The sequence below is a fragment of the Diceros bicornis genome, chromosome 15 (assembly GCF_020826845.1).
Source record: "Diceros bicornis minor isolate mBicDic1 chromosome 15, mDicBic1.mat.cur, whole genome shotgun sequence".
NCBI lineage: Eukaryota > Metazoa > Chordata > Mammalia > Perissodactyla > Rhinocerotidae > Diceros > Diceros bicornis.
The window spans coordinates 39745320-39769541 of NC_080754.1; the positions used below are offsets into that span (position 1 = coordinate 39745320).

The 24222-nt window shown below is 38.6% G+C and overlaps 1 protein-coding gene across 1 annotated transcript in view; it reads left to right on the forward strand.

Annotated features, from left to right (window-relative positions):
- Positions 1-24222, forward strand: part of PARL (presenilin associated rhomboid like) — a 48176-nt gene that overhangs the window by 15801 nt on the left and 8153 nt on the right. Inside the window, exons 5-7 of the mRNA XM_058556233.1 lie at positions 13123-13218; positions 13810-13959; positions 15765-15835. Of these exons, the coding sequence (XP_058412216.1) occupies positions 13123-13218; positions 13810-13959; positions 15765-15835 (317 nt within the window). The remainder of the gene's footprint in view (positions 1-13122; positions 13219-13809; positions 13960-15764; positions 15836-24222) is intronic.

Consider the following 24222-nt stretch of genomic DNA (forward strand, 5'->3'; position numbering starts at 1 on the left):
GAAGCGGAGCATATGGGCTTAACCACTATGTCATGGTGATCCACAAGGCTTTTAAGCATATACTGGAGATCCCCAGGCAGACCCCAAGGAGAGTATTTCCCCTTCCTTTCTAGCTTTCAGGGATGCCTATGAGGCACTTGCCAGGTTTTCCTGTTAGCTCAGCAGAATGCTGATTACTGTATTGAGATTCAGGTAAAGCCCAGAGGGAAGAACCTGCCGAATTATTGTATCCAATCGAGGAGGGGACAGGGAGGAGGAGGGTGGGAAGAGAAATCTCAAACTGTGCCCCAGTTCCTCTACTAGTCCATATCTATTGTCAGCTCCAAGTTTAGGCACCGCTGTACCCCAGGCCCTTGATCCTTCTGCCCCAACCTCTAAAGTCTCTTCTTTGTTCTTTGCTGTTCTGTTTCTACCAGGATTGGTTTATTTTTTAGTTTCAATTTTCTTTCCCCTTATACCTTTCAAAGGTTTTGAGTTATACCCCCCAGACTAAGGTCTCCTTTCCTATTCCTGAAGTTGCTGGTAAGGCGGTGTTTCACTTGGTCTTCTAGTTAATCTTGACTTTTTAATCTGTCATTGTTTTTCTTGTAACTCTTGGCTTTCCAGTCTTCAGACAAGTTATTTCTGAAGAAAGAAAAACAAAATTAATTATCGGGTGCCAACTAGGCTTCAAGTACTGTGCAAGATACTTTATATACATACATACTACTATTAATCCTTATTATTATTCTTAATTATAAGAGCCTTGTTAGTATTCTCATTGTTCAGATGGGGTAACTGAGGCTCAGAGAGGTTAAATAACTTGTCTGAGATCACACAGCTAGAAAGGGTGGAGATTGGAAACAAATTCACTTCTTAGTTGAAATAATATGTTTTTTATTACATACTTTCACTTTCTACTACAGCAAACCATCACTAATGACCTTTCTGTAAACCACACTGCCTCCCCCCATCCCGATATCTGGATGCTGATTTACAGCCCAAGTTGCAGCAAATTGTCCCAAGGCAGCAGGCAAGCACTCAGGGAAGAAAGGGAGCACTTTTTGGCTACGTAGGTTAGTCTTAGTCATTGTAAAATGAATAAATATTCATCGTAACAGATTAAAATAGTGTTAAAGAATATGTAAATGAAAAATAAATCTCTCAGTGTAGGCTTCCAGTTCTGCAGTTTCCCTCCCCATAATAACCGTTGCCTTTTTTGCTGCTTATGTATTCTTCCAAAGTATCTATTTATATGTACGCATTTATATCCATCTATCTAAACACAAATGATAGCGTGCAATGCATGCTCCTCTGCGCCTTGATTTTTTTTTCCACTTACTATTTTTTTTTTTATTTTATTTGTTTATTTTTCCCCCAAAGCCCCAGTAGATAGTTGTACGTCATAGCTGCACATCCTTCTAGTTGCTGTACGTGGGACGCGGCCTCAGCATGGCCAGAGAAGTGGTGTGTCGGTGCGCGCCTGGGATCTGAACCCGGGCTGCCAGTAGCGGAGCACACGCACTTAACCGCTAAGCCACGGGGCCGGCCCTCCACTTACTATTTTAAAGGACATTCCATATCAATACAAGTAGGTCTATTGCATTCTTTTTCTCATATTTTGTTGACGTATAATGTATATAGAAGAACATGCACATGTCAGATGTACAGCTAATTTTCACAGAGGACTTGTAACTAGCACCCAGATCAAGAAATGGAAATCTCCAGCAGCCCAGCCTCATTCTTTTTAATGGCATTGTAGTAGTCCATGGAAATGAATACTATGTAACAAGTCTTCTATTGGTGGATATTTAAGTTGTTTTTAGTCTTCTATAAATAATACTGCAATGAATATCCTTATATATAGATCTTTGCACTCTTGTGCAAGTATATTTTTAGGATAAGTTACTGGAAATAGAGTTGCTGGGTCAAAGAGTATGTGCGTTTAAAATTTTGTGTATTGTCAAGTTGCTTAAAAGAAGTTGTATACCAATTTAAATGTCCTCCAGCAATGTATAGAGTTTGTCGATTGATTTCTAAAGGTTACTCACAGGGGAGGTTAGATATTTGCATCTGCAGAGAGAGTGGTTAGTGATTATTGTAAAGGCCTTTGTCTCTTTTACTGTGAATTTGCCCCATTCTTTCCATCTACCCATATTAGTTTCAAACTGTCTATATCCCAGTAGGGGGATGGAAGATGGATAGTCTCTCTGGATTTCCTCTTGATTCCAGGAAGGTGTGGGACCAGTCCTTAACTAGTTTGGTGGATACTGCCCAGGAAGAGAAATTGTAGCCACTATGTGAAGCCGACAGGATGATCCCTGTGCTTATAGTCCTGGTTCCCAGGGAACCTGAGGTAGGAACCGCTTGAGCTCAGTTCTTGAGCTGCTGTGGATGTATGTGCTTGTCAGTGCCTGGACTGACAGGACTGGCTTCCTTCAGATAGAGGAGCTGTGGAGGTGTGAACTGGCCCACCTCAGAAACAGAGGGGATCCTGTACTTAGTTACTGGCCTCCAAGTGGGATAGTGAGTCCTTTTTTAGGAAAAGAGAAAAAGAGGTTGTATCACCTTCCTTGGGCTAAGGAGGAAAATAGACTGAGGTCACTGACCAAGCAGTGCTTCCCAAATCACTGCATCTTTCTTTTCAATTGAGATATAATTCACATATCATAAAATTCACCATTTAAAAGTATACAATTCAACAGTTTTTATTATATTCACAAGGTTGTATAACTAGCATCATTATCTAATCCCAGAATATTTTCATTATCCCAAAAAGAAACCTCGTACCCGTTAGCAGCCACTCCTCATTCCCCTCCTCCCGTCAGCCCTAGGCAACCTCTAAGCTGTTTTCTTTCTCTATGGATTTGCCTGTTCTGGACATTTCACATAATTGGAATCACATAACATGTGGCCTTTTACGTCTGCCTCTTTCACTTAGTGTAATGTTTTCCAGGTTCACCCATGTCGTGGCATGTGTCAGTACTTCATTTCTTTTTATGGGCAAATAATATTCCATCATTTGGATAAATCACATTTTGTTTATTCATTCATCCATTGATGGACATTTGAGTTATTTCCACTTTTTGGCTGTTATGATAATGCTGCTATGGACTTTCATGTGTATGTTTTTGTGTGGACATATGTTTTCATTTCTCTTGCTAATATACCTAGGAGTGGAATTGTTGGGTCATATGGTACTCTATGTTTAATTTTTTTCTTTTCATTGTGGTAGAAAACACATAAAATGTACCATTTTTAAGTGTACAGTTCAGTAGTATTAAGTATATTCATATTGTTATGAAACTTCTCCAGAACTCTTTTCATCTTGTAAAACTGAAACTCTACCCATTACACAACAATTTCCCTTTTTCCCCTTCCCCTAGCTCCTGTTAACCACCATGCCACTTTCTGTTTCTATAAATTTGACTACTTTTAGATACCTTGTGAAAGTGGACTCATACTGTACTTGTCTTTTTTGACGGGCTTATTTCACTTAGCATAATGTCCTCAAGGTTCATCCGTGTTGTAGCATGTGACAGGATTGCCTTCCTTTTTAAGGCTGAATAATTTATGTCATTGTGTGTATATACCACATTTTGTTTATCCATTCATTCATCAATAGACATTTGCGTTGCTTCCGCCTCTTGGCTATTGTGAATAGTGCTGCTGTGAACATGGTAATGCAAATATCTCTTGGAGACCCTGCTTTCAGTTCTTCTGGATGTATACCCAGAAGTGAGATTGCTGGATTATATGGTAGTTCTATTTTTAATTTTTTGAGGATGCTCCATACTGCTTTCCATACCAGTTGCGCGATTTTACAATTCCACCATCAGTGCAGAAGGATTCTAATTTCTCCACATCCTCACCAACACTTATTTTGTTTTCTGTTTTTATTTTTATTTTTTTGATGGTAGTAGCCATCCTAATGGGTGTGAGGTGACACATCATTGTAGTTTTGGTTTGCATTTCTCTGATGATTAGTGATGTTCTGCATCTTTTCATATGCTTGTTATCCATTTGAATATCATCTTCGGATAAATGTTCAAGTCCTTTGTCCATTTTAATAAGGTTATTTGGCTTTTTTTGTTGTTGAGTTGTAGGAGTTCTTTATATATTCTAGATATTAACTCTTTATCAGATATGTGATTTGCAAATATTTTTCTCCCATTCTGTAGGTTGCCTTTTCACCTATTGTGTCCTTTGCATAAAAGTTTTTAGGTTTGATGTCCCATTTGTCTATTTTTACTTTTGTTGCCTCTGCTTTTAGTGTCATATCTAAGAAATCCTTGCCAAGACCAATGTTATGAGGCTTTTTCCCTATGTTTTCTTCTAGGAGTTTTATGGTTTTGGTCTTATGTTTTGGTCTTTAATCCATTTTTAATTTTTGTATATGGTGTAAGGTAAGAGTCCAAGTTCATTCTTTTGCATGTGGATATCCAGTTTTCTTTTTGAAGAAGTGCCAAATTGTTTTTCTAAAGTGGCTGCACAATTTTAACATTCCCTAAAGCAGTATGTGAGGATTCCATTTGTTACTGTCTTTTTTTCCTAATATATCAGCAACTACAATTTTTTTTTGTATTTTTTTTTAAACTTTATTTATTTATTTTTCCCCCCAAAACCCCAGTAGATAGTTGTATGTCATAGTTGCACATCCTTCCAGTTGCTGTATATGGGACTCGGCCTCAGCGTGGCTGGAGAAGCGGTGCGTCGGTGCGCGCCCCGGACCCAAACCCAGGCTGCCAGCAGCGGAGCACGAGCACTTAACCGCCAAGCCACGGGGCTGGCCCATGTATTTTTTTTATTGTGGTAAAATAATACATACCAAAATTTACCATTTTGGCCATTAAATGTACAATTCATTGGCATTAAGTACATTCAGTGTTGTGCAACCATTACCACTATCCCATTTCCAGAACTTTTTCGTCATACCAGACAAACTCTGTACCCACTAAATAATAACTTCCCATTTCCCCTTCGCCCCGGTAACCGCCATTTTACTTTCTGTCTGTGAATTTGCCTGTACTTCATGTAAGTGGAATTATAAAATATGTCTTTTTGTGCCTGGCATCTTTGGCTTACCCTACTATTTAAGGTTCATCCATATTGTAGCATGTATAAAATTTTCGTTCTTTTTAAGGCTGAATAATATTGCATTGTATGTATATACTACATTTTGTTTATCCATTCATCTGTTCGTGGGCATTTGGGTTGTTTACACCTTTTGGCTATTGTGAAGAATGTTGCTATGAACATTTGTGTACAAGTCTCTGTTTAGAGTCTCTGCTTTCAATTCTTTGTGGCATATGTTTAGAAGTAGAATTGATGGATTGTATGATAATTGTATGTTTAAATTTTTGAGGAAGTGCCAAACTGTTTTCCACAGTGGCTGCACCAGTTTACATTCGCACCAACAATATATAAGAGTTTCAAGTTAGGGGTTGGCCCAGTGGCATAGCGGTTAAGTTCGCATGCTCTGCTTTGGCGGTTTGGGGTTCCCTGGTTCGGATCCTGGGCGCAGATCTACGCACCGCTCATCAAGCCATGCTGAGGCAATGTCCCACATAGAGCGACTAGAAGGGTGTACAACTATGACATACAACTATCTCCTGGGGCTTTGGGGAGAAAAAAGGAAAAAAGGAGGAAGATTGGCAAGAGATGTTAGTTCAGGGCCAATCTTCCTCAAAAAAAAGTTCCAATTTCTCCATATCCTTGCCAATACTTATGTTCCTTTTTGATTTTTTTTTGATAGTGGCCATCCTAATGTGTGTCAAGTGATATCTCACGGTTTTGACTTGAATTTCCTTAATGCCTAGTAATGCTGAGCATCTTTTCATGTGTGATTGTCCATTTATTTTTCTTTGGAGAAATGTCTATTTAAATCATTTGCTTATTTTTTGAGTTGTCTTTTTGTTTGTTTTTTTTTGTGAGGAAGATCAGCCCTGAGCTAACATCCATGCCAATCCTCCTCTTTTTGCTGAGGAAGACTGGCCTTGGGCTAACATCTGTGCCTGTCTTTCTCCACTTTATATGGGACGCCACCACAGCATGGCCTGACAAGTGGTGCATTGGTGCGCACCCGGAATCCGAACCCGGGCCAGGGTCCGGCCCTGTGGCACAAGCCGTTAAGTGCCCGCGCTCCGCTGTGGCGGCCTGGGGTTCGCCGGTTCGGATCCCGGGCATGCACTGATGCACCGCTTGGCAAGCCATGCTGTAGCAGTGTCCCATATAAAGTGGAGGAAGATGGGCGTGGATGTTAGCCCACAGCCAGTCTTCCTCAGCAAAAAGAGGAGGATTGGCAGGTGTTAGCTCAGGGCCGATCTTCCTCACACACACACACACACAAAAATATATATATATATATATATATATATATATATATATATATATATATATGAAAGAAATACGAACCCGGGCCACCAGCAGCAGAGCGCGTGCCCTTAACTGCTACGCTATGGGGCTGGCCCCTGTCTTTTTGTTGAGTTGTGAGAGTTGTTTATATATTCTGGAGTCTAGATTCTTATTAGATATATGATTTCAAATATATTTTCCTATTCTTTGGTTTGTCATCACTTTATTAATAGTGTTCTTTGAAGCACAAATGTTTTTAATTTCGATAAAGTCCATTTTATCTGTATTTTTATTTTATTACTTGTGCTTTAAGTTTCATATCAAGGAAACCGAGACCTAATCCAAGGTCACAAAAATTTACAACTACCTTTTCTTCTAAGAGTTTTATAGTTTTAGCTCTTTCATTTAGGCCTTTGATTCATTTTGAGTTAATGTTCGTATTCAGTTTGAGGTAGGGGTCCAAATTCATTCTTTTGCTTGTGGATATGAACTTGTCCCAGCATTTGTTGAAAAATTATTTTTTCCTCATCGAATTATCTTGGGACCACAGTAAAAAATCAATTGACCATAAATGTATGGATGTACTTCTGGACTTTCAGTTTTGTTCCATGATCTGTATATCTATCCTTATGCCATATTGTCTTGATTACTGTAGCTTTGTGTTGTAAGTTTTCAAACTGGGAATTGTGAGTCGTCCAATTTTGTTAATATGGAGTAATTACATTGATTGATTATCATATGTTGAACCATTCTTACATTCTTGGGATAAATTTCACTTGGTCGTGATTTATAATCCTTTTTATATGCTGCTGGATTTGGTTTGCTAGTAATTTCTTGAGGATTTTTCCATCTCTGTTCATAAGTGATGTTGGCACAGTCATGTGCTACATAACGATGTTTCAGTCAACAACGGACTGCATATACAACAGTGGTCCCTTAAGATTGGTACCATAGAGCCTAGATGTGTAGTAGGCTACGTCATCTAGGTTTGTGTCACTCCGATGTTTCCACAATATCAAAATCACCTAACAAAGCATTTCTCAGAATGTATCCCCATCATTAAGTGTGATGCATAACTGTAGTTTTCTTGTGATGTCTTTGCTGTTGATATCAGGGTAATACTGGCTGCATAGAATGAGTTGGGAAATATTCCTCCTCTTCTGTTTTTTTGAAAGAGTTTGAAAAGGATTGTTGTTAATTCTCCTCTGTGTTTGCTAGAATTTACCAGTTGTAAGTTGAATGGTGTCACCCAAACTTTACGTCCACCCAGAAACTCAGTGTGTTATCTTATTCGCAATAGAGTCTTTGCAGGTGTAAGTAGTTACAGTGAGATCATATTAGAGTAAGGTGGGCCCTAAATCCAATGATTTGTGTTCTTATAACAAGAGAAGAGGACATAAAGAGACATGCAGAAAAGAAGGCCATGTGAAGAGTTGGAGGCAGAGATTGGAATGATGTAGGTACAAGCCAGGCAATGCCAAGAATTGCCAAGAGCCACCAGAAGCTAGGAAGAGGGAAGGGAGGAGTCTCCCTAGAGTCTTCAGAAGGAGTCATGGCCCAGCCAGCAACTTGATTTCAGACTTCAAGCCTCCAGAACTGTAAGAGAATACATTTCTGTTGTTTTAAGCCACTGAGTTTGTGGTAATTTATTATAGCAACTCTAGGAAAGTAATATATCAGTAAAGCCATCTGTTACTGGAATTTTCTTTGTGGGAAGTTTTTTGATTATTAATTCAATCCCTTTACTTCTTACAGGCCTTTTCAGATTTTCTGTTTCATCTTGAGTCACTTTCAGTAGTTTGTCTTTCTAGCAATTTGTCAGTTTCATCTAAGTTATTCTCATTTATTGGTATACAGTTGTTCATAGTCCTCTTATAATCCTTTTTATTTCTGTAAGGTCAGTAGTAACATTTCACTTTTATTCCTGCTTTTAGTAATTTGAGCCTTTTTTTTTTTTGTTGGTCTAGTGAAAGATTCATCAATTTTGTTGATCATTTCAAAGAGCCAACTTTTGGTTTCATTGATTTTTCGCTATTTTTCTTTTCTCTACTTTGTTTATCCAAACTCTTGTCTTTATTATTTTCTTCCTTCTGCTTGCTTTGGTTTTACTTTGCTCTTTTTCTGGTTTCTTTTTCTAGTTTCTTAAAGTGGAAAGTTAGGTTATTGATTTGAGATCTTTCTTCTTTTTTAATGTAGGCATTCACAGCACTGCTTTTGCTGTATCCTATGTTTCAGTATTGTCTTAGTCAGCTTGGGCTGCCATAACTAAATACCATAGACTGGGTGGCTTAAACAACAGCAATTTATTCTCTCACAATTCTGGAGGCCAGAAGTCCAAGATCAAAGTGTCAGCATGGTTGGTTTCTGGTGAGAGCTCTCTTCTTGGCTCATAGACTGCCACTTTCTTGCTGTGTCTTCATATGGCAGGGAGACAGAGCAGGAGCAAGCTCTGTGGTATTTCTCTTATAAGGACACTTACTCTGTCGTGAGGGCCCCACCCTCATAACCTCATCTAAATCTGATTACCTCTCAAAGGCCCCATCCCCAAATACCATCACATTAGGGGTTAGGGCCTCAGCATATGAATCTTGGGGAATACAATTTAGTCCATAGCAAGTATGTTATGTTTTTGTTTTGATTCATCTCAAAGTACTTCCTAATTTCCCTTGTGATTTCTTCTTTGACCCATTGGTTATTTAGGGGTGTGTTATTTTCCACATGTTTGTGAATTTTCCAAGTGTATTATTGATCTGTAATTTCATTCCATTGTGGTCAGAGAACATACTTTGTATAATTTCACTGTTTTAAAATTTATTGACATTTGTTTTGTTTTGTATGAACATATGGTTTAGCCTGGATAACGTTGCATGTGCACTTGAGGAGAATGTGTATTCTCTTGTTGAGTGGAGTGTTCTGTAGATGTCTGTTAGGCCGAGTTGGTTTATAGTGTTGTTCAAGTCTTTCTTTTTCCTTGCTGACAATCTAATTACTCTATCCATTATTGCAAATGAGGTATTGAAGTCTCCAACTATTATTGTTGAACTGTTTATTTCTGCCTTTGGTTCTGTCAATTTTTACTTCATATATTTTGGGATTTTATTGTTAGGAGAATATATGTTTGTAATTGTTGTATCTTCTTGATGGATAGCAAGACGATAGTGTATCTTCTTGACCCTTTTATCACTATGTAATGTCCTTCTTTGTCTCTAGTAACAAATATTGTCTTAAAATTTTGTCTTGTTATGCTTGTGGCCTTCTAGATCCCGGGAATATGTTAAGAGGTTTTTGGAAGCCCCTGTGGACGTCTCATTCCGCAGCTTTTTCTTTTAAGATTTTTTGTTTACTCTGTTTGCCTCAAATATTATCTACCACCTCAGGCAGCCTTGAACTTAAAACACTTGCCTGTAATTGTTTTTGACAAACACCCCCTAGGAAAAGGAGTTTTGCATTTGAGCTCCCAGTCAGGTCAAATGCAGGCAACCTTGCAAGTGGAGTCTTCCAGGGAACTGTTATCACATAGCTCAGATGATAATAGTTCTTTGGTAAAGAGGCTTTGAAAGAGTTCCAGCTCTGTTCTGCTACCTCTGATGATTGCCAGGGTGCCCTGGGAATGCGGATTGTTTTCGTGGTTAACTTATAGCTGGAAAGCAGGGAGTGGGACTAGGGCAAATTAAAATTTCTCAAAGCTTGCTGTTCTTGTCGAGATTCAGCCATTTTTAAAAAATAAATGCTGGGTTGCTACAAGCCTTTGGCTAATTTTTAGAGTTCTGAAAAAGTTGATTGTGAAAAATTTTGCCAATTTTTTCATTGCTTTTATGAAGGAGAGAATTTTTGAAAGTCCTTACTTCATTATTCTTGTTGGTGTAATCTAGTGCATCACTTTTGGTAAAGGTAGGCACTGAGGCAGCAGCAACCTTCCTGAATCAGTAGTGCCAAGCTTGTCTAAGAAGTTACTGAGTCAGGAGCAGGCAAGTAACACTCCTAAATGGAGATACTAGCAGAGACCTTAAGCAGTTCTACTACTTGAAGGAGGAGGAGGGAACCATTATTCTTGGAGCAGCTGCATACTAGGTGCATATACCTTATTTAAGCCTCACTACAACCTTTATGAGGTGTAGTATGTGTTATCCTCATTTTACAAATGAGAAAACTGAAGTGGAGGGGATGAAATGCCATAGGTCACAAAGCCACTAAGTGGCGTACCTAGGATTCAGACCTGAAAAGGCTGTTCCCTTTCTACCGTGTTTTTCATATATTGAATTGTCACTGTGTGACTGCTACATTTAATTGTGCTTTCTCATTTAATCATCACTCAACTTTTCAAGGTAGATTTTATTACTTCCATTTTACAGAAGAGGAAACTGAGGCTGAGAGGTTAGGCCTCTTGTCCAGGTTATAGTGTAAGTAGGACAGAGTCAATTCTGCTAGACTCCTTCACCTTACCTTTAGACAGTATGCAGTGCTGCCTCAGTAGGCCACACATCCTCTCCTGCTCACCTGCTTCTGGGGACCAGCCTATGCTATTTCCCAGATAAAGAGCCCTTTTTCTGGTGTCTGAAGTCCTAGAGTGACCAAGGTCAAAAGAAATCCTCTTAGCTACCCATGTCTTTGTGTCTCGTAGAAAGAGCACTGGATTAGGAATTCTGGCTTGGCCACAAATTTGGCTCTCTGAAAACATGTACGTCTTAGAGCTTCAGTTTTCTCATGTGTAATTGGCCTTCAAAATGGATATGCAAGGAAGAAAATACTTGCATTTGACTTTTCTCATTTTTTTTTAATTTGTTAGTGTGTTTTATAATGCAGTACAGCAGTTCATATAATAATTTAGGTATGTATAGTCAGTTGTTCACTGATAGGATGCCACTGGTCTAAAGAAGTGAGGGGTTTGACTACAGTGTGTTCCAGTGCCAATATTCTGTCCTGATTTACCAGAAAGGCCCTCTTGCATTTGGGTTGAAAACTTGGCAGTGTTAACTCTTTGGCTACTGTTAACCCTGATGTCTTTAGTTATCTTGCCCTGTTTCAAGTCTTTTTCCCTAGTTGTAATGTCTTCAGAGACGCTGTCTACTTCTCTACAGTGCTGTGGTGCTTGCGGTTTCTAGAAGTGTGTGCTGTGTGTCACCAATTTCAGGAAGTACCCTGTGGAACTGGCAGAGTAGGCAGAGTAGTTGTTGCCATTTTTCAGCCTAGCAGGCAGAATCAGGGGCTCTCTCTTTCCGTTGAACCACAATTGGAACGAAGTGCAAAGCCCTGACTATCTTTTTGATCATGGAAACCTGGGGCCAAACTATTCTCTGGTCTTCTTTACCCTGAGATGTCAATAGCTATGTACGACAACCTAGACCTCAGAGAGTTCTCTGAGTAGTAAAGATGTTTAACTCTCCCAAAAGAAACTGAAGAACCCCAGGTAACACTAATCACTGCTCACTTCCTTTGGGATAAACCCGCTGAGGTCTGTTCCTCTGTCTGAGGAGGCTCTGCCCTTTCTCTGCCCACCTCCCCTGCCCAGTGTTCCGGGCTCCTCATTGGAAGGTACACACAGTGCTCTTATTTGCTTTGCTTATGCCCCTTCTCCTCATCTTTTCATAAATACTTCTCACCAACTTTGAAAGAGTTCTAGTTAGTTATTTACCAAAAATGATATAAAAGCTGTCACAGTTCCTACTAGTAAGATATCTGGTAAAATTGATAGAGTCAATTCAGTTAAATGCAGTGAAACACGATTTAATGTGCTATGGAAAAAGGAAAAAATGCTGCCAATTCATCTGTGACACACCACCAATTGTAAGATGCGTCCTGATTTCGGATATTAAAATGGGAAAAATATTTTAGAATCTATGAAAGTAGTAGCTTCATTTCCTGCTTAGCTCTCAAGTGGGAGAGCAAAAATCGGATAGACGAGGACTGCCAGGAGATAGCTGAGAGCCTTACAGAGTGAGCAAATATGGAAGCAAAAGGTAACTCCAAGAGGTAGCGGCTGGCAGGGACTGTACAATGAGCATCTTCTAAAATAAATCCTCTCACCAGGATTTGGCTGGAATCAGTCCGTGTTGTCATTGAAGAAGTTGGAAGGTCTAGTTGCCAGTTGCCTAAAGAGACTGGAGGAATCAATAAATGTTGAAATTCCTTTAATTAGTTCAAGTAGATGAGTGCATACTATGTGCAAGGAATTGTGGTACTTACAATCAATGAATTTTTTAAAGTTTGTGGTTTTCATGGGTAACTTAATTTCTTCCCTAAAATGTGACTAAATAGTTAATTTTATAATTAAGTAAACTTACTCAATTTAATGGTAGTTCTAGCAACATCAGTTCTTGGAGAAAAATAAAACAGTCACCCAACTCCGACATGCATCCATATCCATATCTATAGGTTTAAGAAGCGTACCATTCCCTGTGGAAAAAGAAGTGATGTTATATAGCTTTTCTACTCAGCAAAAGAACCTAATTCTGTACGTTACTTCTGTCTTTAGCTTGGCCGTTTTCAAACAATAATTATAGATCTGTTTATTGAGAAGAGTAAACTGAAGAAATAAAATATGGATCTGAGTGAAGGAAATTAGCTCCTAGAGTATTTGCAGTTTTCCAGGAATTCTCTGACTTTACTAACCTGTGACAGTTTTGATATTAAAAACATTGATTTCACTTACTTTCCTTAGCTCACTTTTCTTCCCAAGTATATAATATTCTTATATAATTGTGGTAGAAAATATTATTCAGGTGGACTTTTGGTCAGACTTTCTTTGCTCTCATTTTTAACCTCCCTAAATTGTAAATATTTATTTTGTAGGTATCATAGCTGCAAATGTTTTTGTATTCTGTTTGTGGAGAGTACCTTCTCTGCAGCGGACAATGATCAGATATTTCACATCCAATCCAGCCTCAAGTAAGTCTAACTTGTGTGATTTTATTTTGAGGTAGAGATAATATGAAAGAAATATTCTTTATGTTAATTGAAATGCTATAAAAAAGATGAATTACTTGTCAACAATTATAAGCAAAATCTGGAGGATAGGCTGTAAGCTCCTTGAGGACAGGACCTCATCATCTCTCATACTGCCGTGTCCCAGGTACCCATAATGTGCCTTGGGCATAGTAGGTATCTAAATATTTTTTAATGACTTAAGATCCATGATCACTACAAGTTTACTTTTTGAGGAGACTATTATGTATATACAACTGATATCTATAATTAAAATAATTTATTAATTCTGTTTTCTAACTAACGTTTGCCGTAAAGACAAGTTGCTTTCATTGAACTGAGAATTTTTATTGGTTGTTTACTAAGTAGAAAAGAGACTTAAGACAGCTTTTTACCACTTTGAAAAGTGCTATCTTAAACCATCTTATTTAAGCTTTTAACTGGCTCTGTTTTTGTTTCTCATGTTTGATTTGTTTCATAATAATACCGAAAAAAGTTTAAAATAGATAATTTTTACTGACTGTGTTCACCTGACTGTTTTTCTTTCTCTTGTAGAGGTCCTTTGTCCTCCAATGTTGCTGTCCACATTCAGTCATTTCTCCTTGTTTCACATGGCAGCAAATATGTATGTTTTGTGGAGCTTCTCCTCCAGCATAGTGAACATTCTGGGTCAAGAGCAGTTCATGGCGGTGTACTTATCTGCAGGTAATAAGCTTTAATCTCGGGGCCTTTCAGAGTGTGAGCACTCTCACCCATCTGGAGCAGGGACAAAGGGAATGATTAAAGCCACGTTCTATATATAGTAAATGCTCAGTACATATTTGTTTCTCGTATTGTTTGTACAAGATACCACAGGCTGGTGGGGCTCTTGTCTTTCCTGCTACTGATTTTGCTGATTCCCTCTTACAAGAATTATTTAGGTATGTTTAGTTTTAAATTAACCAGGAGAGACAGGAATTAAGGTTTAGTGTAGAATTTAAGCATGTCATTATTATCTTACTCAAGCCCGCTATTTTATGGATTAGTGGTTCCGAGACTTCCCGGCTGTCTCAGTCATCTGGATCTTTGTTAAATTACCGTAAGCTCATTTCCCGCAGTGTATTCAGTTTCCAGAAAACGTTAGATCAGAGGTATCCAATAAGATTTTCAAGAATGAGTTTATTCTATCTTTGTTGCAAGCATATATGTTATTAGCATGGAACCATTTGAGTCATGGTACTGGAGATAGCATCATTTCCTTATTTTGACTAGGAAATGGTAGCACAGGATCCCAGGTTCCTGGATGCTGCTAAATTGGCAATTGGTCTGTTAAATTTTATTTATCTGTTGGCAAAATGTGCTTAATTAAAACCACAAAGTATAAAAATTTATACTAAATAAAAATTTAGGGGCCGGCCCAGTGGCGTAGTGGTTAAGTGCACGTGCTTTGCTTTGGCAGCCCAAGGGTTCATAGGTTCAGATCCCGGGCGTGCACCGATGCACCACTTGTCAAGCCATGCTGTGGCGGCATCCCATATAAAGTAGAGGAAGATGGGCACGGATGTTAGCCCAGGGCCAGTCTTCCTCGGCAAAAAGAGGAGGATTGTCATCAGATGTTAGCTCAGGGCTAATCTTCCTCACCAAAAAAAAAAAAAAAAAAAAAAATTCATTCCTGAAATCCATTCATTTAAAAACAGTATATCTGGCAGTTATGTTATAGTGAAAAAAGCACCAAGCTTGGAGACAGAGGACCTAGGTTCAGATCTTATTTCTGCTGCCAGCTGTGTGATGTTGCAGAGAAGACTGTACCTCCTGAGGATAATAATACTTAGTCTTTCATGACAAGGGGTTGTAGAAAGGATTAAAGAAAAGCAACTACCACAAGGCCCAGAGTGAGTACTTAGTGTTAAATAAATACTCATCTAGTCCTTCAAAACTAGAAGCTGAGCAATCAATATCTTTGGCCTGTAGGATAAGTGTAGTTCTTTTCCCCAACCACTAGTTATGTTGCTGTAGGTACAAAGTGTCTGTTTCAGGTGCCATTAAGTCTTGCTCTATAGGAAGTTGCTTTTTAAAATGAGCCACACTCAACGTAGATGACATTGGAGCCAGAGGGACCTGTAAAGGATCATCTAGTCTAGACCTGCGGCAGAATCATTTGGCGAGCTGGGTAAAATATAGACTCTCTGGTCTCACTCCAGAGATTCTGATTTAGTGTTTGGAGTGCAGCCCAGAGGATTCCCAGACAGTTGGTGAGTTTGGGAACTAGTCTCTTTGCATGTGATAGATGAGGAAAATGATAACTGAGAGGTAAACTGAGTGACCCTCTGTCACTCAGCAAGTTGTACAGTAGGTCAGACTTTTCTTTCCCTATAAGATACCTGAAGTAATAAGGCAGGATAAGTATTCATGCCTGTACCTTGTAGTGACCCAGGTAGAAACCCGACACTGTTAGTCTCTTTGGGGTGGAGATCAGAAATGAAAACCATTTTTATATCGCACTAAAATTACTGAAATGTTACTTTTCTCAGGCGTTATTTCCAGTTTTGTCAGTTATGTGTGTAAAGTTGCCACAGGAAGATATGGACCATCACTTGGTGCAGTAAGTATTTCTAATTTAAATTTTTTTTTTTTTGAGGAAGATTAGCCCTGAGCTAATATCTGATGCCAATCCTCCTCTTTTTGCTGAGGAAGATTGGCCCTGGGCTAACATCCGTGCCCATCTTCCTCTGCTTTATACGGGACGCCACCACAGCATGGCTTGATAAGCGGTGCATCAGCCCAAGCCTGGGATCCGAACCTGCGAACCCCGGGCTGCCGAAGTGGAGCACACGGACTCAACTGCTACGCCACTGGGCCAGCCCCCAAGTTTTTTTAATTTAGTTTTTAACTTCACTTTCAAATTTTAGACTTAGAAAAAAGTTGCAAAATGAATACAAAGAGTTCCTATATACCCTTCACCCTACTGTTAACTGCAGAATTACAGTACAATTATCAAAACCAGGAAATTAACATTGAAACAATACTATTAACTAATCTATATCTAATTTAGAGTTTATACATTTGTAAAGCCTTGTAAATTTCAGGCTATAGCTTTTAACCATTGATCATTTACATATACTTGCTGGAACAGAGTACATATCAAGAGGAGTAGTGAGAACAGTGGGTATCCAATCTCCATAAACCAGAGAGCCTAATCTAGCATTGGAAAATTCTACGTAATTAGATTTGAATCTGGTACTGTATCTTCCTATTTAGTCAATATTTGAGTGTCTGCTCTGGATATTAAACTACTTAGACACTGTAATAGAGACTGGGGATACAACCAGTGAATAAGATGATCAAAATCCCTGCCCTCAGAAGCTATCTTCCGGATGCTCAAAAAAAATATTTACAAATATGTTTTCTTTTGAGTTTAATGGCAGATTTCTAGGCACATGGAAATCTTTACATAATATTTCTTTAAAGACTACATATTCAATTTGTACATATTTAAATACTAATGCACTTAAATGCGTTCAAATAGGGAATTTCATATTTAAAGGAACTCTAGGAAGGTCCAATTTTGGAAAAGAATCCTTATGTAAAATAATCATCCCGTAATTTGTGTGTTCCTCAGATTTGTGTATACGTAATTTTCCTAATGAGGCCTATATCTTGTCCTGTGACCTACATTCTTTCTTAGCTTTAGCCTCCTTTTTTTCCTTCATGGAATGTTTGTTTTCTATATAAAATTTGGTTCTGGTATAATTTATGTATTTCAAATCCTCTTCTCAACCTCATTCACCAGCTAAGCACCTGTTATGTGAAGGCAATGAAGACCACTAGGATGGATAAGAAGTAGACTCTGACTTCAGGTCTAGTTTAGTTAGGGAGAAAACATTGTTCACACGTCTAATACACACTGAAAGGCCTGAGTATTCTCTAGAGAACTTTGGGGGTTCTGAGGGTGGGGAGAGTTTTCTATTAGCTGAGAAGATCTGGGAGGGCATTTTAATGTTATTCCCATTTTAAAGATAAGAAACTGAAGTGCGAGATGAACAAAGTGTCACAGCATGGTGTTGGGAATTAGACTGAGTTTGAATCTCAGCTCTGCCACTTACCTGTGATTTCCAAGACATATTACTTAATCTCTCTGAACCTCAGTTTCCCCATATAAAATGAGGATAACACATGCTATTTCTCATCTGCAATGCAAAAGGTCTTGCGAGTGCTTAGCATAGTAAGGAGCATGTAGTAAGAAATGTGGAAGTGATAGTTCCTGTTCAGTCACCAGAATCCTATAGAGCCATGGCAAGATAAAATTATTATCCTCAAATACTTTCATTCATCTTGGTTAAAATTAAAAATATATCACCACGTATAGTGGTATTTTTAATGAGAAATCTGGGGGGGGGATGCTATTGACAAAATTGTGTTAGAAAATAAGAAGTATTGGTCTTACTGGCTTTGTCATAATCCTTTGTTAAAAGATGAAAGAGACTATTAAAGAATATTTGTCAGTTACCACATTGGCACTAGGGAGCAGGAATACTGACTAGTGTTGGTAAGGGTTTTGTTTGGTTAGAGCTATGCGTATCCTAAATCTCCTTTAAAAATTGAGTTTCTTACTAGTTATTGATAGGAAGCTTTTCTGTAATCTGCTTTTCAAAAGTTTTTTATCTGCGAGATGTAACACTTAATCTTGAGATGGCAAAGATCAGTCAAATGTTTGTTGTAGGAAACAGCATTTGTTAAAATGTTAGAGAAATCTTTTTCACTTGAAGTTGTAAGTAGTTTATGATAGGCTGAATTTGCTCACCAACATTGTGATAACCTGCTTGCTATAACTTCATTGGTTTGACTATCATTAATTTAACCTGTACATAAAGTGAACTCGCTTGCTAAATTAGGAAAGCGTCTTTAGTCTCTTCCTTACAAGGTTGCAAGTTAAATAAAATGGTCACTAAAGCAGATCTATTTGGAATTCCATTTTGATTTACCTATACTGTTTGGAGTACATCTCTTTGTGTCACTTTTTTAATGGCTGCTCTAGGTTTTGCAATATGTATACATCACTTATAACAGTCTTTTGGTGGTGTCATTTTGCCAGTTTAAGTGAAGTGAACTGTTCCTCCCTTTTTGTCCGTATGCCCTCCCCAAATTCTAATATAATTGTCTTAAATATTTCCTCTACATACATTTAGAATATCAGTCACTATTAGAATTTTTGCCTCAACCATTAAACATAATTTAGAAAATTCCAAGGGAGAAGGAAAGTCTATTGTATTTAGACATAATTTTAACTTTTCCATTGTTCTTCCTTCCTAATGTTCTAAGAGTCCTCCTCCTATGATTTTTTTTCTGTTTAGAGAACTTTCTTTAGCCATTCTTTTAGGTAGGTCTGCTGGTGACAGATTCTCTCCATTTTTCTTTGAGGATGTCTTGGTGTCCCCTTTATTTCTGAAGGATATTTTCATGGGATATAAACTTCAAGGCTGTCAGTTCTTTCAGTGCTTGAAAAAGGTTGTGCCGCTTCTTTTTGGCCTCCATAGTCTCGGAAGAAAAATCCTTTGTGTTCGAATAGCTTTTCTCATATAGGTGAGGTGTTGATTCTCTTACTGCTTGTTAGACTATTTTTTTCCTTTGTCTTTAGTTTTCAGAAGTTTGATTGTATGTCTTGTCCTGGATATCTTTGTGTTTTCCTGTTTGGGGTTCGCTCAGCTTCTTGAATCTATAGGTTTATGTCTTTTGGGAAATTTTCAGCCATTTCTTCAGATACTTTTTCAGCTTCACCCTTTTTCTCTTCTTCTGGAACTCGGTTGACATGATGTTAGATTGCTTGTTATAATCTCATGGGTCCCTGAAACTCTTTAATTTTTTTAAGTCTGTTTTCTCTGTTGTCCAGATTGCGTAATTGCTGCTTAGTTTCAAGTTCATTTATTATTTTCTCGGCCCTTTCCATTCTGCTTGAGTCCATCCATTAGTGTTTTTATTTAGGTTATTGTATTTTTCAGTTCTAGAGTTTACATTGTTCTTGATATCTTTTATTTCTTTGCTAAGCCTTTGTGTTTTTGTGCTGTTTTTTCACTTGTTTCAAATATGTTTGTAATTGCTTGTTGAAGCATTTTTATGATGGCTGCTTTAAAATGCTTGTGAGATAATTCTGACATCTGTGTCATGGTGTTGGTGTCTATTAATTGTCTTTTCTCATTCAAGTTGAGGTTTTTCTGGTTCTTGGTATAATGAGTGATTTTTAAATGAAACTTGGACATTTTGGATATTAGAAGACTTTGAATATTGTTTAAGTGTACTCTTTAGCAGGCCCCTCTGGCGAGCAAAGGGAGTACACTGAGCATTACTGCCAGGTGAGGGTGGGAGTCCAGGTTCTCCACTCAGCCCCCTTTGACTCTGTGGGGAGAAGGGCTCTTGTAACTGCAGGGCAGAGTGGGGAGTTCTGGGAGTTCAGGCTCCCCAGTAGACCTCTGCTGATACTGCGCTGGCTAGGAAGAGCAAGGGTAACTTGTTACTGCTGCCCATGGGACCTCCACTGACACCACCCTGTCAGGGGTATTGGGGTACTTCATTATAGTCTGCAAGGGTGGAAGTCTAGCTCTCCACTCAACCTTTGCTGATGGGGATTGGGCCACAGTTTTTTCTGTGGTGTTTGGCTGGAGTAGAGGGGTTATTGTCTAAAAGCTTTCTGTCTTGCTAGGCTACCCTTTCTTGGTCCTTTGGCTGGAGAGAGCATTTTTGGGGGGAGCAGACCTATCTTGTCTGAGTTCATTGATATTTATGGGTTGTGAGCTTCTCCAGAGCCCAATTTGTGCTATATGAGGCCAAAACAAAACCCAGGGAACTCACCACTGTGTCATTCCGTAGATCCCAAGGTTCCTAGCTTGTGTGCTTTCCTCTTGCAGCTTTTCAGAGTCTAAGTTCTTATGTTTGTTTTACATATAAGGGTTTTTAGCTGTACTTAGCTTGTGGAAGCAGAAGGCCCCTTAGACCAAAATCTTTTAAATTCATAATGCAAAAAAAAATCACATATGGGGCCGGCCCAGTGGTGCCAGCAGTTAAGTGCGCGCACTCCGCTGTGGCGGCCCGGGGTTCGCCGGTTCGGATCCTGGGCATGCACCAACGCATCGCTCGGCAAGCCATGCTGTGGCGGCGTCCCATATAAAGTAGAGGAAGATGGGCACGGATGTTAGCCCAGGGCCAGTCTTCCTGAGCAAAAAGAGGAGGATTGGCAGATGTTAGCTCAGGGCTGATCTTCCTCAAAAAGAAAAGAAATCACATATAAAAGCCATTGATATGATAGATATGAAGATTATATAGATATTGAATATCATTTACTTAGAAAATAAGTGAAAAATTATATGTGCATATTGATTACAAATACATAAGCAGTGTACATAAACAAATTATTGGAGAATAAAAGAGCTTCACCTCTAACCAAGAAGGCAGACCTCTGGGGTCTACGTGGATCAGGATTCATGACTCTCTGAAACTGTATCTAAAATATATGTGAAATCTTTCTGAGGATAAAGGGCCCATTTTCATTATGTTCTTAAAAGCTTCTGACTAGAAAAGGTAAAAATAAAGAATCTCTGCATGGGGGTGGGCCCGAACATTTGTCAGAAAAGCAAGTTGTGATTTATTCAGACACATAAATATGTTTAAATTTGTGTAGATAAAGGTCCCTTTGAGAAAATTCTAGAAGGATAATGGAACTGCCTATCTTTAAAATAGTATATAATAAGTACAATAAGTTATAGTTAGAAGGAAACAGGCTTTACATAGAAATGCATAGCTAATGAGAATTTTCTTTAGTATTAAAATATCTGTGGGGCCGGCTCCGTGGCGTAGCGGTTAAGTGCATGTGGCAGCCTGGGTTCAGATCCCGGGTGGGCACCGACGCACTGCTTGTCAGGCCTTGCTGTGGCGGCGTCCTACATAAAGGGGAGGAAGATCGGAACCGATGTTAGCTCAGGGCTGATCTTCCTCACAAAAAAACCAAAAAATATATATATCTGTAACGAGCATGTTAGAGAATATAATCATCCATGGAGAAGTAATTTAGAGGGACCTAACAGAAATTTAGCTCTTTCACGTCAGCTAATCAAATTATATTTGCTTCATTTTGCGAAAAAGTGTAATTTTGGGTTTTTTCTCTGAGAAAATAAGGTTTCAACTTTCTTCTGGGTTTTGTTGAGTTGACTTTTTTAGGTTTTGTTTAAAAATAAACCTAGGACAGTGAAGTCGCACATATGCTGTAAAGCCTGGAAGGTGATGGGCTCCTGTTCACTTCCACATTCTCAGTTACATTGACATCTCCTCTGCTTAATACAGTATGTGCTGATAGATCTTGGGGGCAGATGTTGAAGTTCCAGCCACAATACATCTTTCAGAATAAATATAAACACGGCCATTGTAACATGCTGCACCCTAGAGGAACTGTGACCCAGCAACTTTTGTGGGGAAATAAGCCAGCCATCTTCTGAGGTAGTTCTGATACCCTGGAAAGTTGCTGTGACCCATTTAGGACATGGAGTAGGGAACCAGGGAAAGGTTGAACAAGTTATGGAGGCTGTGTGCGTGCATGTGTGTATTTCCACAAAACCAGTGATATCCCTGTTAAGGGAAGTCAGGATTTCAGAAGACCCTCGTGTGTTACAGACTTGCCCAGAAGCCAGTTTGGTCAATATACAATAGCAGACAATTGATCTTAAATATAGCATGTGGAATTCTGACTCCTAACCCCCACTGTCAAATTGGCCGGTAACACTGACACCCAGCCTATCCCCTTTACTATGTAGTTGAGGCTATTGTTTCCTTGTTCTTTCACTTTTTCAGCCTAAGCACTGGGTTGTCTTTGTCCACTTACCTTAACTCAGATCTTAAGTTATCCTTCCAAGGGATATTCATGCTGTCTTTCCATTTTGCAGTTACCCCAACCCATTCCTAGGAATGCAGCTTGAGGTGGTTTCCCTATTTAGGCAAACCAGCAACTAGATATTAGGGGCTGGGGACATCTGGGATCCCTGGAACTCATGGTACTCTTCTTTGAAGTATTAGTGAATGTAAGATAATCCTGTGTTCTGAAGCAACTCCTCACGTAGAGGACACCAAATAAACAGTTGGTGATTAAGAGAGGTAGATGCTATTTTCCAGAAATAGCCTTTATAATATGAAAAAGTAGGGATTTTTCCTTTTAATTACAGTCAATTGTAGGAGCACCTTTTAAAAATCATTTTTCTCTTACGTGTCTTTTTTTAACATCCTATTTTGAAATAGTTTAAATCTTACAGAAAAGTTGCAGGAATAGTACAAAGCATTCCCAGGTTTTTGAAATAAAACCTCAGGTTTACTGAGGTATAATTGATATACAAAAAACTGCCTGTATTTTAAGTTTATAATTTGGTAAGTTTAGACATGTAGATTCCCATGAAACCATCACCACAGTCGACATAGTGAACATATCCATCATTCCCAAAGGTTTCCTGGTGCTCTTCTGGAATCCCTTCCTCTTCCTGTCCCCCCCATTCCTAGGCAACAGCTTCTCTACTTTCTGTCAAGGTAGATTCATTTGTACTTATTTTTTCGATTTTTATATTCATAGAATCATACAGCATATACTCCTTTTTGTTGTTGTTCTGGCTTCCATTACTCTGTATAGTTATTTTGAAATTCATCCATGTAGTTGTGGTATCAGTAATTTATTCCTTTATATAGATGAATAATATTCCATTATATGGATTTACCATAATATGTATATCCATTCACCTGATGGACATTTGAATTGTTTCTAGTTTTGGCTGTTATAAAAAAGCTGCCATGAGGGCCGGCCCAGTGGCTTAGTGGTTAAGTGCACGCGCTCCGCTATTGGCGGCCCGGGTTCGGATCCCAGGCGCGCACCAACGTACCACTTCTCTGGCCATGCTGAGGCCGCGTCCCACATACAGCAACTAGAAGGATGTGCAGCTATGACATACAAGTCTCTACTGGGGCTTTGGGGGAAAAAAGGAGAAGGATTGGCAATAGATGTTAGCTCAGAGCCGGTCTTCCTCAGCAAAAAGAGGAGGATTAGCACAGATGTCAGCTCAGGGCTGATCTTCCTCACAACAAAAACAAAACAAAACAAAAAAGCCACAAACATTTGTGCACAACTCTTTGTATGGGTGTATGCTTTCATTTCTCTTAGGTAAACACCTAGGAGTGGAATGACCAGATCACATGGCAAATACATGTTTAACTTTTAAGGAACTGCCAAACTGTTTTCCAAGTGGTTGTAGTAGTTTACTTTCCCACCAGCAGCCTAAGGTTTCCAGTTTCTCCACATTCTCACCAACACTTGGTGTGGTGAGTCTTTTTAATTTGTGATAGGTATACAGTGATATCTCAGTGTGGTTTTAATTTTCATTTTCCTAATGACTAATGATGTTGATCATCTTTTTATGTGCTCATTTGCTATCCATATATCTCCTCTGAAGTGTCTGTTCAGTCTTTTGCCTATTTTAAAAAATTTTCCTTTTAATTGAGTTTTTCTTTATATATTCTGGATACAAGTCCTTTAGCAGATTTCTGATATGCAGATATTTTCTTTTAGCCTGTATCTTATCTTTTCTCTTAACAGTGTCTTTTGAAAGAGTGTAAGTTTTTAATTTATATGAAGTCTGATTTATTTGTTTTCTTATGTATCGTGCTTTTTGGTCTCATAATTATGGAATTGTTGCCTAACCTGAAGTCACAAAGAGTTTTCTCCTAAAAGTTTTTATTTTATGTTTTACGTTTAGGTCTGTGTTTCACTTTGAAAGAATTGCAAAATACTCTTGAACCAGTGTCACCAATTTTTAACATTTTGCCACATTTTACTTATCATTTTCTCTATATACCCATGCTTTTTTTTTTTCAGAACCATTTGAGAGTAGGTTGGATAGATCATGCCCTTTTTTTTTTCTTTTTTCTGGTAAGGAACATTAGCCCTGAGCTAACATCTGTGCCCCTCTTCCT